Below are 16245 nucleotides of genomic sequence, written 5' to 3' on the forward strand. Positions count from 1 at the left end.
TGTGGACAAGAAATCCACCCTTGCTGTGAAAGTTAAGGGGAAGTCCGTGAAAAGAGTCAAAAAGGGGAGTGACCGCGTTTGAGCAGAGGACATGGAAGATGACTCCTTTTAGCAGCAGCAGTTTTGGCAAGAGTGAAAGCAGCTGAGATGCCGGGCGGCTGGAGAAGAGTTGACCAAGTCATAGTCAAGGAGGAGATGTTGGCAGTGTAAGAGTGGAAGGAGTGGCCAGGCTAGAGAGAGAGAGAGCAGCTGTGACCGTGGGGCCAAAGGAGGTCATCCAGGAACAGCGTTAGAGGGAACCGGGGAATTTGCTAATGATGGAACAGCAACTCACTGGGTTTATCAGAATATTGTTGGCCCTAAGCTATGTATAGGGTTGCCAGTCATGGTTTGGGGCTCTGTTGAAATGTCTACATTACTGTGTTTAATGTCTGATCCTATCGGGAGTGTTAGCTGTGTCGCTCTCACCAAATTCCATTTTGAGTAATTCTGTTCTGCCTCCTGGAAAATGCTCTCTGTAGTTTCTGTGGAATGCTGGATACTACTTGTTATAAACTGTTGTGTAGCCTTGCTGGGCACTGTTGAATAGCTACTTTAGTCCACCCCAGATGCAGCTGCAGTTCAGCAGTGGATGCAGGTGTTTATGTATTCTGGTGGGTGTTATGGATCAGGTTGTGGAATGGTTTTTCTTTTATGAACTGTTTTTCACCTGCTTGTAACCAGATCCCTGTGCGTACTGAAGCCATGGAATCTTCTGCAGAATTTAGTTTGTTTGCTTCAGAGTATGTGGGGTCATGATCGTACTTTTCAGACTGCAATCAACGTTACGTACATGAGAAGAGATTTTTTTAGTAGTTGTCTCTTTAATCTAGTAGAAAAAGGCATAACGATCTAATAATTGTAAACTGAAGCTAGACAAATGGAGGCTAGAAATAAGGTGTGATTTTTAATAATTAACCATTAGAAGAACTTTTTCCCAGGAATGCAGAGTATTCTCCATCACTTGCGGTCTTTCAATCAGACCCCTCTAAGAAATGCTATAGCTCACACACATGTTGTGAGCTTTCTTCAGAGATTGCTGGGTGGGGTTCTCTGGCCCAGGCTTTGCAGGAAGTCAGACTAGAGGATCATAATGCTCCCTTCTGGCCTTGTAATCCATGAACTTTTCAAAACAGTCTCTCTTTAGGCTGAACTCTTCCATGCTTGAGATCTGCCTGAAGAGCAAAATCTTCAGCAGGTGGGAGTGGAATCCCTTTGCGCCCCCTTCAGCTGAGGAGTGAGTAGGGGAGAAATAATCTCTTCCCACTGTTCAAATAAAATTCTTGATATTTTTTTCAGATAAGGCTACAAACTGAAATGGCTTTTAATGGGGAACTTGGTATGAATTTAGCCTTCAGTGAGGAATGGGACCTTTGCTTAAGTTGGGGTTAAAAACTGGTTTGATTTACTGAGGACAGGAGCTTTTGTAACTTCCAAATGGTAGAAAATTCCTAGCCTGCAGTGCACATTGGACGGTTGCTGCAGCGAAGATGCATACACAGCTAGTGAAGGGCTAGGTTATGCCTTCCAGGGGATGAATGCCCCAAGATGTGCGGGGAGGATGGTGGAAGCTCTTCCCTGTCTCACTCCATGTTCCCTGCCCAAGAGGCAGTCCTTGTGCCCAAGGGGTGTTTCTGGGTAGTGGAGGTGTGAGCAGGGCTGTGTTGCATCTGCCTTCCCTCCCCCCTGCATCATGACACTTGTGCTGGCGGGGACACTGGCTACACCTGAAAAGTAAAGGCAGGTCTGCTCGCACTTCACTCTCCCCTGCAGTGCCTAGCATGGCTCCAGACACAACTACTGAGGCCGTGCTCCTCTCTTCCTTGCCCAGCATGAGTCAGGCCCTGAGTTTCCAGTTAGGCCGGTGTGTGCTAGTTGGTCACTTATGGAACTGGAGCAAGAACGTGACCCTGGCTGGATCATGTGAGGTCCACATGCTGCATCAGTGCTTGGGGCTCACTGTGTCTGTCTTCCTTTATCTGCAGAGCGGCTGGCATTCCAGTGAAGGAAAGGGTGAAGGTCTCTCAGAACTGGAGGCACGGGCGCTGCCGGAGGGAAACTCTCCTGAAATGGAAACGCAAGCAAGTGGCTTCTTTTTCTTTTACCCTGCTCTATGGCATCCAATAGGGGACGCAGGGTTTGCCTCTGGACTTTGATTTCAGACTGTTTGAGCCCCTCTCCCCCCGCCCCCCCCCCCAAAAAAAAAGATCTTTAGGGTCTTACAAGTGACACAGACAAGGCTGCTTTGTCATTTGACTTACCTAATGACACTGCAGTGGGATAACTGGAGGTGCTGCCTAGCCCACTAGACACCAAACCTGAGAACCCAGTCTCAGCTGTCAATGAGGAGCCTATGGTGCTTCTCCCAACAATAGGGGTTGGGTCATATTCCAGCCCTGGTAAATGCATTCCGCTTTCCCATGCAGTTCTAGTTGGATACAGTGTTCTTCACTTCAGATCCTAAACTGTTGAGTGATTTGTCTTCAGAGCCTGTCTGCATCTTGTCTCATACCACTGCGCTGCTCCTAATCTGTGCTCTGACAATAGAACGTTCTTCGCTGCTCCCTTGCTGCACCTTAAGCCTGGAATAATCCCTTGAGCTAATACAGTCCAGGAGTGTCTCTCCTTCACATCCCTCCTCAAGATTCACTTCTTTTGTTCATTGCCTTCCACTGTTGGGCCCTGCCTGGCCTTTGGTCTGGATGCAGTCCACAAATCTTAAAATATTAACTTAGTTCCTGCCCAGGATAATGAGATGTGCATCGCAGTGAGTAGAGGTGATTGTGATTATTAACCCGTGGGCAGTGCGTCCAAAGCTGTGCTATGTGCTTTGCAAAACATCTAGGAAGACAAGGTCCCTTGCTTGAGAACCAGGCCTCCTGTAAGTGCAGCTTTCACATCAGCTAGGCTGAGGACAAGTGAGAAGGGCCATACCAAATTCACAGACCAGTTTGGTTGATTTCATGGCCAATGGGTTTTAAAACTAGTCAGATCTTTACATCTGAAATTTCAGGGTGTTGTAACCACGGGTGTCTTGACCCAAAATGGGATCATGCGGGGCGCGGGGATGGGGGAGGGTGTCACAGAGTTGTTCTGGGTGGGGTGGGGGTGTGTGTTTCACAGGATTTCCACCCTCATTTCTGTGCTACCTTCAGAGCTGGGGTCTGACAGTTCATCAGCTAATTTAATAAAGCCACCATCCAAACTACTTTGTCTTCCCTATTGTTCTCATATCCCGAATTAAAACTCGTTGCTTTTTCTTATAAAAAAGTTGTAGAAAAATGGAGGGAGTTAATTAAATTGCACTGGAGAGAGAACCACTGTGACAGGCTAGAGGAGTCTATGGGGAAGCTGGATGTTCACTTGGACTAGACAGCTGCATGGGTGTGGAGGAAGGAATAGGAACTCAAAGGCCATCTCAGAACAAAACCTACCCCTGCAAAGATGCCATGGGAGTCCCAAGTATTTCATATCTAAGCCTCTAGGTTCCTTAGCCAGCCCCTCTTCCAAAGACCCCATTCTTGGCCTCTTCCTCAAGTCTGGAACCTTGGTCAGAAAGAAGCTACTGACGTGCTCTGGCATATATTGAGAAATGTACTTGTTTCCTGGCTGTGACGCTATACTCAGGCCTGTGCTCTGGGAATATGTCCTGGGGTGGCCAGCAGCTATCTGATCCGTTTCCCTTGTCATTGTCTCTGCAGCTTGATGCCCTGGATGCATTTAGATGGCGACTATCTCTACCTGTCCCAGGCAGAAGACATCTGGGCCTACCGGTTTCGTCCAGACAGTGCTGGCCTACAGCGCCATCCTCAAGCCATCTTCTCCGGCCACCAGGAAGATGTGTGTCGATTTGTTCTCGCCGGTTCCCACATCGTCAGTGGAGGAGGGTAAGCTCAGTGCCGTGGAGGGGGGAAGCTTTGGTCGGGGGCCAGGGCTCTTCAGCTGCACCAGTAGAGGAATTAATTTTCTAAGCACTCTGGATAAATCTGTTTCAGAGCAGAGAAGTGCTCCATGTTCCACCATATTTAACTTCCTTGCACTGCTCTTTTCCTGACAGTCTGATTTGCTTCTTCCCGAAAGAGACCTCTCCAGTCTCATGCTAATGACCCCTTCAAGCCTTGATCTCTTTGTAGATGCTGCCGATAAGTAGATGCTGCCGATAAGGGGGCTAAGCAGTGCCGATTTTGCCAGGGATTTTAATATATATTTTTTTCCTTTGCAATAATGGTGACTGCAAGGACAATACATCTCGACAGTTGAGGAGCATGATACTCAGAACTGGGCATTCACTAGCTGCAGTTGTGCACACAAACAACTTGCATCTACCTGGGCTTTAGCAAATGAAAAGACCTAGTTTATAAGATGCTCATCTTTTGGCACCTGAGCGTGGTAGTACTAACTATAACATGAGTAATCAATTAAGGTGGGCTGTTATCAGCAGGAGGAAAAATAACTTTTTAATGGGATAATCAGGATGTCCCATTTCCAAAAGTTATTTTTTCTCCTGCTGATAATAGCCCACCTTAACTGATTACTCTCATTATAGTTAGTATGGCAACACCCATTTTGTCATGTCCTCTGTGTGTATGTATCTTCCTACTGTATTTTCCACTGCATGCATCCCATGAAGTGGGCTGTAGCCCACGAAAGCTTATGCTCAAATAAATTTGTTAGTCTCTAAGGTGCCAGAAGTACTCCTGTTCTTTTTTCTGATACAGGCTAACACAGCTACCACTCTGAGACATGTTCCAATTTCTATAATTTTATTGGCATAACAAGGTAGCAAATTCTTTGCTGAGTTAATACAACTAATTTAGTCTCTGGGTCAAATCTTGCTCCTGTGCTTCTAGCTGCCCTGGCATGAGGGGGAGGGATGTGGCAGAAGAGGGATGTGGCTCCCTGCCAACCTCCCCTCCACCCCCCCACTGCATAGCTTCTGGACAGGATTCCGGTTTCCTCAGGAACGCCAGAGGACGGAATGGCTACTGTGCTGGTTTGTGCAGCATGGCCCTCACTGAGAAGGTCCCAGACTGGTGAGAACATGCTGCCATCTGCAGCTGCTCTGGCCTGGGATGACCAGAAATAGGATCTAATGGGAGCATTGTGGGTGGTGGTGGGGAATGAATCATCCATTCCCCAGGGATTGCAGGTGTTCTAGTCCTCATGCAGTTCTGCCAAGCATTAACTGGAGGTGCGCTCATCAAATGCTGATGCTTTAGCTACCCTGCAAAGATGATGACTTCCTGCTCGGGTTTTTTTTTCACAGCGATGGAAATATTGTCCTCTCTAAAGTCCACGGCTCCTTCAGCATAAAGTTCTCTGCGCACCAGCAGGAGGTGAACTGTGTGGATTGTCAAGGGGGCATCATTGTGAGCGGCTCCCGGGACAGAACAGCAAAGGTGAGCAAGTGTCGTGTCTGGCACTGCACGTGCTGTAGCAGAGGGTGAGCTGTGAGCTCTGCGTGTGTTTAAAGGCGGGTTGAATGGGACCTTGAGCCCTGCACTTGCCTCTCTGTGTTGGGAGCACAATAATCCTTGCTTAGGTTTCTGGAGAGTCGCTGTGCTGTCAGCCCGCCAGGACAGGGGTCCAGCAGGAGCTGGGGAAACTAGCCATGGGCTTGAAAGGTGAGATGAGGCAGAAACAGAGGGTCAGACCAGACGGGCTTACAGGGCAGTTTAGACTTGGCCTTGTAATGCTGTTGTAACATATATTTCCCTTTCTGTTAGTCTCTCTCAAATTTCATCCCAAGCGACCGGGTCAGTCTCTGTTCTGTGGGCTCTTATTTACGGCGTTATTCTAAGCTATAAAAAGCTGTTTCCTAGGATATGTTTTTTGTAAAAAGACATGAAGTGTGCAGGGACAGACAGGAAAGTGCCTGTGAAAGTGACCCATTTTTTGTCTTTCAGTGACTTTCATATCAAATCGGAGCCATTTAGCTCGTACGTGCTAGGCCATCCTGTCCTGCTTGGTGTGGCTTGTCTGGCCACTCGGGATGTTTCTAACCCAGTGTCACCCTGTCTTCCAAAGCTATGTTTTTGTGAAACACAATTTCTGGGCAGAGTTTGCCTTGGCTCGAATGAGTTTGAAGCTGGCCTGTGCTCGAGTAGGTTCACGGGGCCTGTGTTTTGGGCAGCATGGTCTCACAGCTCCCATGGACAGGAGCAGGACAGATCTCTTAAGACCTTGAGAAGAAACTCCCGAAGGTCAGAGGGAATTTAACTTTTTGTATTTTGCTCGGTTCTGCAGCCAGAATGAGTTTGCCCGCCTGACCCTCCCATCTGGCCCTAATGGACGGAGTCACTTTGATTTTTAGAGTGATTTTTCTCGTGTGCCTTGTAATTTCTGGTGGTTGGAAGGGAATCCGTAGCAGGGAGCTCTAAGTGCAGTGGATGCTATTGAGGGCTCTCCGAGTGTTGATTAGAGCTAAGCTCCGAGTAGCTGCTAATGTACATTCCTCACTGATAGGCACCAGATAGCATGCTCTGAGCAATATTTTTAACCTGGAGGAGATAGGGACGCCTTAAAAGAGTTAAGCTTTTCTGCTGCTTTTGCTGACACTAGGTGCTAAATTCCCTGCTGCCGGGAATAGCCTGCAATCCTGGGCATTATCAACAAACAAACAAACAGGGCACCCCCGGCTTTGAAGTCTTTAAGTAAAACGTTGGGCCTGGGGAGAAGAAGGCAGCTATGGGTGAGAGTCTGGAGATCCAGCCAAGCTGGGGAGGGAGAGGGGGCTTGGGGATCGGGGGGGGCTCTGGCAGAACCCCACACCTCGCTCCGACTGTTCATCTCTAGGGAAGGCAGGGGGTGCGGTGCTCTGCAAGCCCATGTTGATGGCAAGGGTGAGTCAGTGTAAGGGGAGCGTGTGTTGGCAGTGCTGGGGGAGGGGATGGGATTCTTCCAGGCTGCTGGGAGCTCAAGGGCCTTGCCCTCGCTGCATGGCAATTGTTTGAAGATACCTAGGTGGTGGGCTTAAAAAGCCAGGCCTAGGGAGATGGGTCTGTACGGGAGCACAAATGAGACAAGCCTGCAATTAATTCCCAAGCGAGTACAAATGGAAATACTCAGTTATGTTCCCCCCGCAGGAGAACAGCGGGGTATTTGAACATACCCTGATCTGGTTGTTCTGGAAGCTCTGCACTGCACACTCTGTAGTACTAGGTCCCTGCCCTGAGGAGCTTGCAGCCTAATTTTGGCTGTTCTATGGAGTGGAGCTGATGATCAGCTGGGCTGGGCTGTGAGAGGATCCGAGTCTGGCAGTAAAGTTGCTTTGGGACACAGCTGAGGCCTGTGGTTTTCCGGCTGGTGCAGTTGTGTAACTGAGAGTTCATTCAGAAGATCAGGGAGGGGGTGGTTCTCTTCAAACACAGGCTTGGATGCCTACACCCTTCTCTGCCTGCTAAGTGACCTGATGTAGCACCTCTCTGTCTCTCCAGGTTTGGTCCCTGTCCTCTGGCAGAGTTGGGCATTGTTTACACACGGTGCAGACTGAGGACCGGGTCTGGTCCATCGCCATTAGTCCATTATTAAGGTAATCAAGACCTTTAGTGGTCATTTTAACAGGTACTGCTTAACTTCCTCCCCCTCCCCCCACAATTCCCCATCCCCTGGTACTCTGGATTTGCAAATATATCCAAGATAGTGGTGCAGTTGTCTGGGAACTTGATAGGGGTGGGGGCAGATGAGGAGAGTATAGGCCGAGTTTGAATCCGTGGGGGCAGAAGTCTTAGGGAAATATGCTCAGGTCACCTCCCACCAGAGCCATGTGGACCCAGCCTTGAAAGTGACTCTGTAGAAATGGCCCCTTGGTGTTCCATCCCTGTCTGCTCCCTTGTTCGCTTGCCGAGTGAGAGCTGCTCAGCTGTACACGCGGAGCTTGCGTTTTACTCCTCTCAGCCCAGATGGCACTGCGGAGAAACAAGGCAGATCCTATTCTGTGTCCTGCACTCTGACTCCAGCCTCTTGTCTGCTGACGAGCGAAGCAGAAGGGGGTCCTCCTGGCTCCTGAGGTCAGGCTGGGCTTGTGGAGCCAGTGGTTCACGTGAGCTCAGTTGGCTTGGGAATGGAGCAAATTGGATAGGGAAGGTCGTTAATGGAAAGTAAATGGCATGCGAAGTTGCTGTTTTCCAGCTATTCTTCTGAACTTAACCCCACTCCTGAGCGTGCAGTTTAGGCCTTAGGATTTTCACTGTTCAGTAGAGGATGTCAAGATGTTGCATACAGCAGCGAGTGTAGAAGCTGCAGCCTCTTCCAATCTACTGATCAAAGAGTCTGTGCCTCCCATTTCAGAGAAGGTGAACTGATGATAAACTCCGAGAAACTGAACCTGTGTCCAGTAAATCTTCAAACTGGACTGGCAGTGAATGGCCACGTGTATGTGCTGTTGAGTTAGCCTTGACGTTGTCCCTCCTGCAGGAGACATGTCTCCTTTCCTGTCCCCGGGAGCGACCGGATAGAGCTGCTAGTAATGCCCGGATGGTGTCTGTAGACCTAAATGATCCCAAATTACTCTGTAGACTGTGGACCGTACTGTACACTGAGCTCTATCCCCTGTGTTCCTGGTGTCCCCATCACAATGGACACTGCACCCTGCGATGCTCCGTTGGGCTCTGCCATCCCTGAGTTTCAATGGGATGAATTTTAGGCCAGCCCAATGCCAGGAATTTCCTGTGAGAATTTGTCCTCACTAGGTTTCCAAGCCAGTTTTGCCGCTCCCCATCCATTTTACGTGGGGTGTGTCTTGGGGGGTGATAGAGCTGAACCTCCTGCCCAAGAGCTTCACCTGTGCCTAGTTCCATGATGCTTTTAGTGAATGTGTGTGCAGGCCTCTCTCTGAGTCATCCACAGTCGTATCAGTGGTGACCAAGGCACCCGTGTTAGCTTCCAATCTCTTGGCAGGGGCCTGGATGGTTTTCCCTTCAGATGGCATCTGTTGGTCCTTCTGCAGTGGCTGGGAAGAGCTATGCAGCAGGCTGCTTTATTCTCCTAAGTGATGACCTGTGGAGCTGGCCTCTTGTCAGGACACTGTCTCCTCTCGCCGGCACGCACACTCGTGCACACTCTCTGTCACAATATTTACCTAGCGTCTTTCTCCCCCCGCTGGGTGACAAATGGGCGGCTGCAGAGCAGCTACCCCACAAATGAGTGGGCTCGGATCACTCGCTCGTTTCGTGAGACCGCGAATCCCGCCAGCCTCCCCTCTCGATGCCCCTCCATGTTTTTTTTTCTTAAGAATTAGAGCCGATTAGCCACGTCATTAATTCTTCAATTTGACGGCTGATATAGCAGGGCCCGAAACACACTGCTGACCCCGCATAATGGAAACCCCGCTCCTTAACACATTGATGATGGGAGAAGTTAATTAAAATTCCACAGAGTGAAGGTGTCGGCTAACCTATAAACCTGTCGCTTTTAAGAACAAATCGCTGCCATCCTAGAAGAGAGAGGGGATCAGAGCAGGGGCAGGCAGGAGAGTACGGGAGTGGGGGAGCAGGAGCAGGGGCCAAGGGGCAGAGGAGATGAATTTTCACTAATAAACTTATTGTTCGCTGTTTAACGAGCATGTATCCAAAATTGTCTCTGATCTCTAGCCAGGCCAGCTATTGTGGGGCTTGTCCCTGCCTGAGCTGGTGGGATCCTGTACTTCCCCGCTTTACACGCCCAGCACACCTGGTCTAAAGAGTCTGCATTGTTGAGCTGAAGAGGGCAGAGAGGACTCAAGATAGAACTTGGGTAGTACAGTTCGTCAGCCAGGGGAGTTGTTTTAAACATAATATCACTGGCACCTTCCATTTCATCCCACGTACTGCACGTTCTTTGCCCGATTCTCCCCTCTCCCACACTGAGTGAAATCAGGAGCTCCTCCATAGAAGTCAGCAGCTACCCCAGTGTGCAACCGATGCAAGATCAGAATCTGGCCCTCTGTGTCTAGCAGCCGGCACTGAAGTGCAGCCAGGCCTTTCTATGGTGGAACACAGAAGCTTTTTAACCACGCCAAGCAAGAGTGCACACCAGCTAGGACAGGAAGCAAAGAACGCCACCAAATCAACTTGAAACTGCCAGGGAATTCAGACAGAATCCAGTTTCTTAAACTGGAAGTTGGCCAGGACACAGGAGTTAAAACCCCAACCATTTGGAAAAGCACCATGGATTCTTTAATAACCACCATCAGTCAGTACTTCAGTTTCCCGTCTTGCTTTTCTGTAGCCTTGTTCTTTTGGTCACCTGCCTCTGAAGCATCAGAGATGGTCACAGCTGGAGATGGGCTGCTGGACAGGGTGGCCCTGACCATTCTCTTGTCCATGTGCTTCTGTCTGGTTGTTGCTCACATGGTGAGGGTCTAGCTGATCACCCTATGTGGGATCGGGAAGGCATCTCCTGGCCCTCCTCCTCCTCCACCCCCGCCGGTCGGCTTGTCAGTGACCTCGGGGGGTTTTCACCTTCCTCTGCAGCGTGGGGTGCAGGTCAATTGCCGGGATTATCTGGACATATCTCACTTAGTCATTTCCCTGCCATTGCAATCCGTAAATGCACCCACTCTTTTTCTGTAGTTAAAAAATACAAATCTGAACTTTGAGTCCTGACTGCTCAGCAATGCAGCCCACTCAAAATAAGGAAAGCTAGAGTGACCAGATGGGTGCCGCAGTGTATCGAAGTGTTTCTTTACGTCTAAGTTCTCCACAGCAATGAGTTTTCTTTGCTGTCTAGGAGAACTGCACGTGATCTGATAAAGGGCATTCGGGGGTTCTATGTCTTCCGCTGAGAAGCTAGTTTGGAACTTCCTAGAGTCATAACTTCTTTGGGAGTGAAAGCAGAGCTCCCTCCCTGTACGGTAGCTTCAGTGTGTGCGGTCGGTAGTGGTGCTGTACTGGGGAGGTGGGGTTAGCTGTGTGAGTGGCCTCTGATGAGCCCTGTATGTAAAGTGATGTCCTTAAGTGGAACTGGATCGGGCAGGAAGTAAGTCCCACCTGTGGGGAGGAAGGGAATGTTACAAGTGTCTAAATCCTGCTGGTGCTGCTCATGTGAATTGTCCCGGGGAGCTGGATTAGGCCCTCGATTTGGAATGCGCTAGCACCTGGAGCTGGGGAAATGGCCTGAAAAGCACCATTCTTAGAGTAAATAGGAAGTGGCAAAGAGAAGCAGATTCTCCAGGCGATAGCGTGAATGGCCTCTGTGTCTCACTGCTGCACTTTGCTCCTTATAGTCTTCCCTGTGTCATTGAGCGTGAGGTGAAAAGGCTGAACTGCCTTCTAGGACAGCAGTTCAAATCCAGCCTCAGCAGCTGGCAGTTGGAAGTTCTAGCCTTCTGGTGGCAAGCAGGTGGCCTGCCTGAAGCGCGTGTGGGGTGGGCTTCTGAGAACTTACCGGCGAATGGAGGTCCACACCCCAAACCCATTATCACAGTTTGCACCTCCTGGCCGTCTTGTTGGCAATTTCAGCAGAGAAGATTAAATGGACTATGGAGGTATCTTCCCCTTCCTGGGCCTGAAGAGGCTCCTCCCAGAATTGGGGTGAGGCGAGCACATTGTGGGGTACATTATGCTAGTGTTGCCTGGCCTAGGTCTGTTCGGTGGGTGAGGACGACTTTGGTCTTCAGGGATATCAATTAAGGACTTAAAAAAAAAAAAAGATGTATTTATTTAGGAAGTCTGGACAAGTTCCCAAACCCTTGCCATATAAACACCAGAAACAAAACAATCATTCCAGCAATTAGTTTTTGTTTAAAGAGACATTATAGGGGAAATGTAGTCATTTTGTCTTTAGCAGCTTGTCCCTGTATTATAGAGTGAGCCTGTACAACACCTGTAGTATGTCATTTCTAGTGCTTTTTACTAAATCATGCCCCTATTAACTGCATTCAGTTTACGGTGACTCCTCCCCACAAAAGTTTTGCACCTGTTCTGTTGGGGGTGGGGGTGTCAAACTTGGATCTCACTATTTGGGTAACCCTCTTCTTTTTGATGCACATAGAACTATATGTTCCGCTGTGTGACTTCCTCGTTGTCATGCAATACACACATTCTAGTGGTAAGACCAGCTTCACAATTGTGGAGCTCCCTAGCAAAGTTATGTGGGGTAAAGGAATTGCATCCCATCACCTTCATTCTCCTCTCCCTCACCTTCTCTGCACAATCTCTCCTCTTGCATTCAGTACAGCCAGCATCTCTGCTGATCAGTGCCCTGAGAGCAGTAGATCGCACAGTAATATGGCACCGTTGGGACTTTGGGGAAGAATTTGGGGGTGTCCCATAAGGTGGGAGCCCATTGGACTGCAGCTTTGAGGGCTCCCAAAAGCTGGCTCTGTACTATGATAGCTAACACTGCAGTTAAGGTTGCAAAGGTTCTTCCAATCTAAACCCCTCTCCCTAGCCACTCGTAACTTACTGCAAATTCATTTGCCTTTTGAACTCTGTAATGTGTGTGTTACATTTTTCATTTAACGCTGCTTACTGTGGTGACTTATTTGTGTTTGGAGACCAGTCCAAGTCTGCATGAAATGGACCGATTCAAATTTGCAAAGTGAATCCAAGCCTCTAGGGTTTCCAGTGGAATAGCTGCACCTTCATGCTTCATGTCTTCCAGAGGTGAGGGAGGCCAGAAAAGAGAAGTGATCACTGTGCACCATTTGATTTGGGGCTAAGTTTATGAAGAAAACCGGGTGTCAGTGCCTGGCGTTTATGGCTTCAGAAACACAGGGTTTGCAGTGTGTGTCATGCTGTCTAAATGCACCTTTCTTGAGGAGAGCCTGACTGCAGCTCAGTACCTTTTTTATGGTGGAGAGACTTGTAAACTGGAAAAAGAGGTAGTGGACTCTGAAAAGAATTCAACTTTTATTCTCAGTAATTCAGAAATCCTTTGGCACTTATTTTCTAAGAAGTACTAGGTTTCAAATCCCCTTTTATCCAAACCAGCTCCTTCCTTTCCTTCAGTGTTTGCCTTCTAGATTTTAAACAGTTTGGGCCTGGGAGAACTGTCCTCTGTTGTCCTCCTCCAAGCATGCTGACACTTAGCAAGCACATGAATGATTACATTACAGGTGAATTTTCAAAAATGCCTCTGATGCGTCAAGTGCGGTTCTGTGCTTGCAGGCTAAGGCAGGTGCAAAACTTCGGGTAGAGCTGATCACCCTTATTTAAAATTCTGGCTGCCTGATAGCACCTGTCCTCATGCTGCCCTGGGGTAAATGTGCGTCTCAGAGAGAAGTCAGGAACATACCTAAGGCTTAAGCAGTGATTCTGGAGTGCGAAACATTTTCTTCCAGATTTTTTAAATTTAAACTTCACGTTACTTGGAATCATTGTGAATGATTTGTGATGGGTGCCTGGCAGAATTTCTTTGAGGTAAAATAGTGTGATTCTGAACAACCCGCTGGAGGTAGGAATTTTGCCCACGTTTGGATATCACAATCAGGGCCATAATGTGTAACTTATTAATCTTGTAAGGAAAAATCTGGCTGACAAGTTTTTTTTTTTATATTAAAGGCCATCTCTTTCTCTCCACAAAATATATATGTATGGAATGACAGGAAAAGCTTCCCTGAATATAAAGGGAAACTGAAAAGCTTTGCCAAAAACCGTTGGTATGATTTGTATGGCATATGATTCTAATTAATCAGTGAGATCAGAGAGCGCTGGAACCATGGCAAAGCCTAGCAAGACATGAACCACTGACTAAATGTAAAGACAAAACAGCTAGATGTTTGTTCTTTGAATTTACCTGCCAAGACCTGTGTTCTGGATCCTGTGCTTCTCCTGCAAGGGTTGATGGTCCAAAGCAGGACAGGAAACCAAAGGGAAAAGGGCAGAAGTTTGGGCCGAGCTGATGAAGTGGAGGAGGTGTGTAATGTACATGTGCTGGAAATTTGTAGCCGATGTGCATCTGGGTTTCTCACTGAGGTGAGCTCTGACCTGAGGTAAGGGGAGATGCAGCAGTAGGCCCTTTGTGACTTGAATGGTTTGACAGCTCTGCCATCTCTGTCCGATACACTGTTAAGCTTGTCTCAGGGTTGGCTGGATGGATACGCACGTGCGCCCCAGAGCCAAACGTGCAGTGACGCTCTCTCCTGACTTCCCACAGGCCATTCAGCTATAACCAAGTGCTTCTGAAGTTTACTCCTTGTACTGGCATATTTCTATGCTGCTGTTCACTGTTTACGTTTGGGCAACTGGCTAATAGCTGCTTAATTTATTCGTTATTTAATTTTTGCTTGGATCTATTAATCCTACTTGACTCCACCTCAGCTAGAAGCTTGTCTGAAATGATCTATTCTTTTGGTATCCCAAAGCTTCTCAATTAACCTGGTGTAAATCAATGGAGCTATTCTGACGATTCCCAGCAGCTGAGGAACTGCTCGTATGGTGCATTCTTCTGTGACTAATGACTCTGGAAAAATGGCACCATCTTTCTCAGCAGATTTCTGTCTCCATGTATCAGAATCAGATCTGCTGCCTTCAGTAATATTTTTTGGTCACTGTTTCCTGCTGCTCACCCAGCGGAGCCAAAATGGTGGCAGGAGAGGGAGCTGGAGTTTAGGCTGGGTTGTGCACCATCATTAGAATTGCCAGCAGAGTTAGCGGTGTAGGAAGTGGTGCTCTTGGCTGCACAGGTGTAACCCGCCAGAACGCAGTGTGGTTGCACTGATGGAGCTGTGAGGAGAAATTAGCCTGCAGGAAGAAACCTGCTTGACTGTCAGATCCCTGGTTGGGTTTGCAGAGTTGGCAGTTCATAAAACATCTAACGAATGGTGCTGATTTGCGCTGGAGTCCGTGAGGCAGTGAACATGGAGCGCCACGATGCTCTTTTGACAGAGTTGTGATGGAGAAGAACCTTGCCCATTGCTTTTTTTTCCCTAAGAATAAAGTGCAGGAGGTCTTTCAGCTAATTTTCTCTCTCTGCTTCTCCCTTCAAGGGCTAAAATGCTGCTCTCTGACCCTGCTCACCTTATGTTGGAAGGAATAGCTTAGGTTTTGGTTCCATTTTCTTAATTAGCGTGTGATATTGATTCCCTATTTTGCTTTCTCCACTTGAGTGAACACACATACATATGAGTTCCCTCTCCTCTTTCCTCCAAACACGCACACACCTACAGATGCCTGCTTATGCATTTTGCTACCTTCCTTACCTTTTTAATTCATAGCTCCCTCCTGCCATCCTTCCTGTAGCTGCCGAAGTTCTACCAGTTGCAGCCTTTGGGTGCTACAATAATATTTATTACTACAAATGTTGCAGAGATTAGTACATCAGGTGCCTTTTTTGGGTGGGTTTCACTGTATCAAGCGGGTAGCTGAATTTATCCAATGCCTCCATTTTTAATTCAGTGTAGTTGCGTGTTATATTGAGGGTATTTTTGTTTCTTCCTTGGTGCTTAAGGGGGAAGTCTGTTTCCGAGAGTTGGAGGGGGAAGCATCTTTGCTGTACAACGTACAAAGTAGTACAAAAAAGGAGAAAATGCGACTGTCTCGTTTTCTCGGGTCACACTGATTACAGTCCAGGGGTCTGGCAGTCCTGTGTCTTCCAGTTTCTATTTCCCAGTTTGTGATCTTTATCTTCTTTTTTCAAACTTGCAGGGGGAGAGACGGTAATTTTCCTGGAGTTGGCGGCTATTTACTTTTGCGTGGCCGTACAGCGTGCCTTTGTTTTTCCACCTTTGATCAGTGTCCTGCCGACAGATAATTTAGCAATTGCATCCCAGGGTGGAAGTGTGGAGTTAATGTTAAAATTAGTTGTTTTTTCCCCCCCTAACTTCTCTGGCTGATGAAGCAGAGAAGGAGGTGAGGGGGGCCATAAATTCTAGTACTGGCGATTCTGCTTCTTGCACAGAAACGGAGCCTCTGATGTCTCTACAGCACTTTCATTAACATTTAAATTAAGGGTTTGTTTTTCAGGCGGCTTCAGAGTCGCAGCCCTTTCATGGCCTGACACATGCAAGGCTGCTATCTCTCTTGCTTGCAAGCCGAGTGAGTGTACAACAGTAATCATTGCTGTATTTTCTGATCTTCCTCTGGGGAGGGCAGCGACCTGACAAGCTGCACCAGAGGTTCAAAGAGAATCCGAGACAGACCTGCAAAGGTAGATGAGCAGCAGGATGCGGGTTTCGCTCCTACGATTAAAGAGTGTGTTGTCTGTTCCCCTCCCCTCTGCTGCTGTGTGAGAGCCCCAGGTGCAAATACCTGAAACCAGGTTCAACTCCCAGTGCTCTCTACCCCA

General features: G+C 48.2%; 1 protein-coding gene across 2 annotated transcripts in view; it reads left to right on the top strand.

Moving 5' to 3' along the window:
* The window catches only part of FBXW4 (F-box and WD repeat domain containing 4), an 87835-nt gene that overhangs the window by 17683 nt on the left and 53907 nt on the right, over nucleotides 1-16245 (top strand). For both annotated transcript variants that reach the window (XM_030569795.1, XM_030569796.1), the window contains exons 2-5: nucleotides 2025-2120; nucleotides 3741-3926; nucleotides 5306-5438; nucleotides 7476-7570. In XM_030569795.1, the coding sequence (XP_030425655.1) occupies nucleotides 2025-2120; nucleotides 3741-3926; nucleotides 5306-5438; nucleotides 7476-7570 (510 nt within the window). The remainder of the gene's footprint in view (nucleotides 1-2024; nucleotides 2121-3740; nucleotides 3927-5305; nucleotides 5439-7475; nucleotides 7571-16245) is intronic.

The sequence above is a fragment of the Gopherus evgoodei genome, chromosome 7 (assembly GCF_007399415.2).
Source record: "Gopherus evgoodei ecotype Sinaloan lineage chromosome 7, rGopEvg1_v1.p, whole genome shotgun sequence".
NCBI classification, from domain to species: domain Eukaryota; kingdom Metazoa; phylum Chordata; order Testudines; family Testudinidae; genus Gopherus; species Gopherus evgoodei.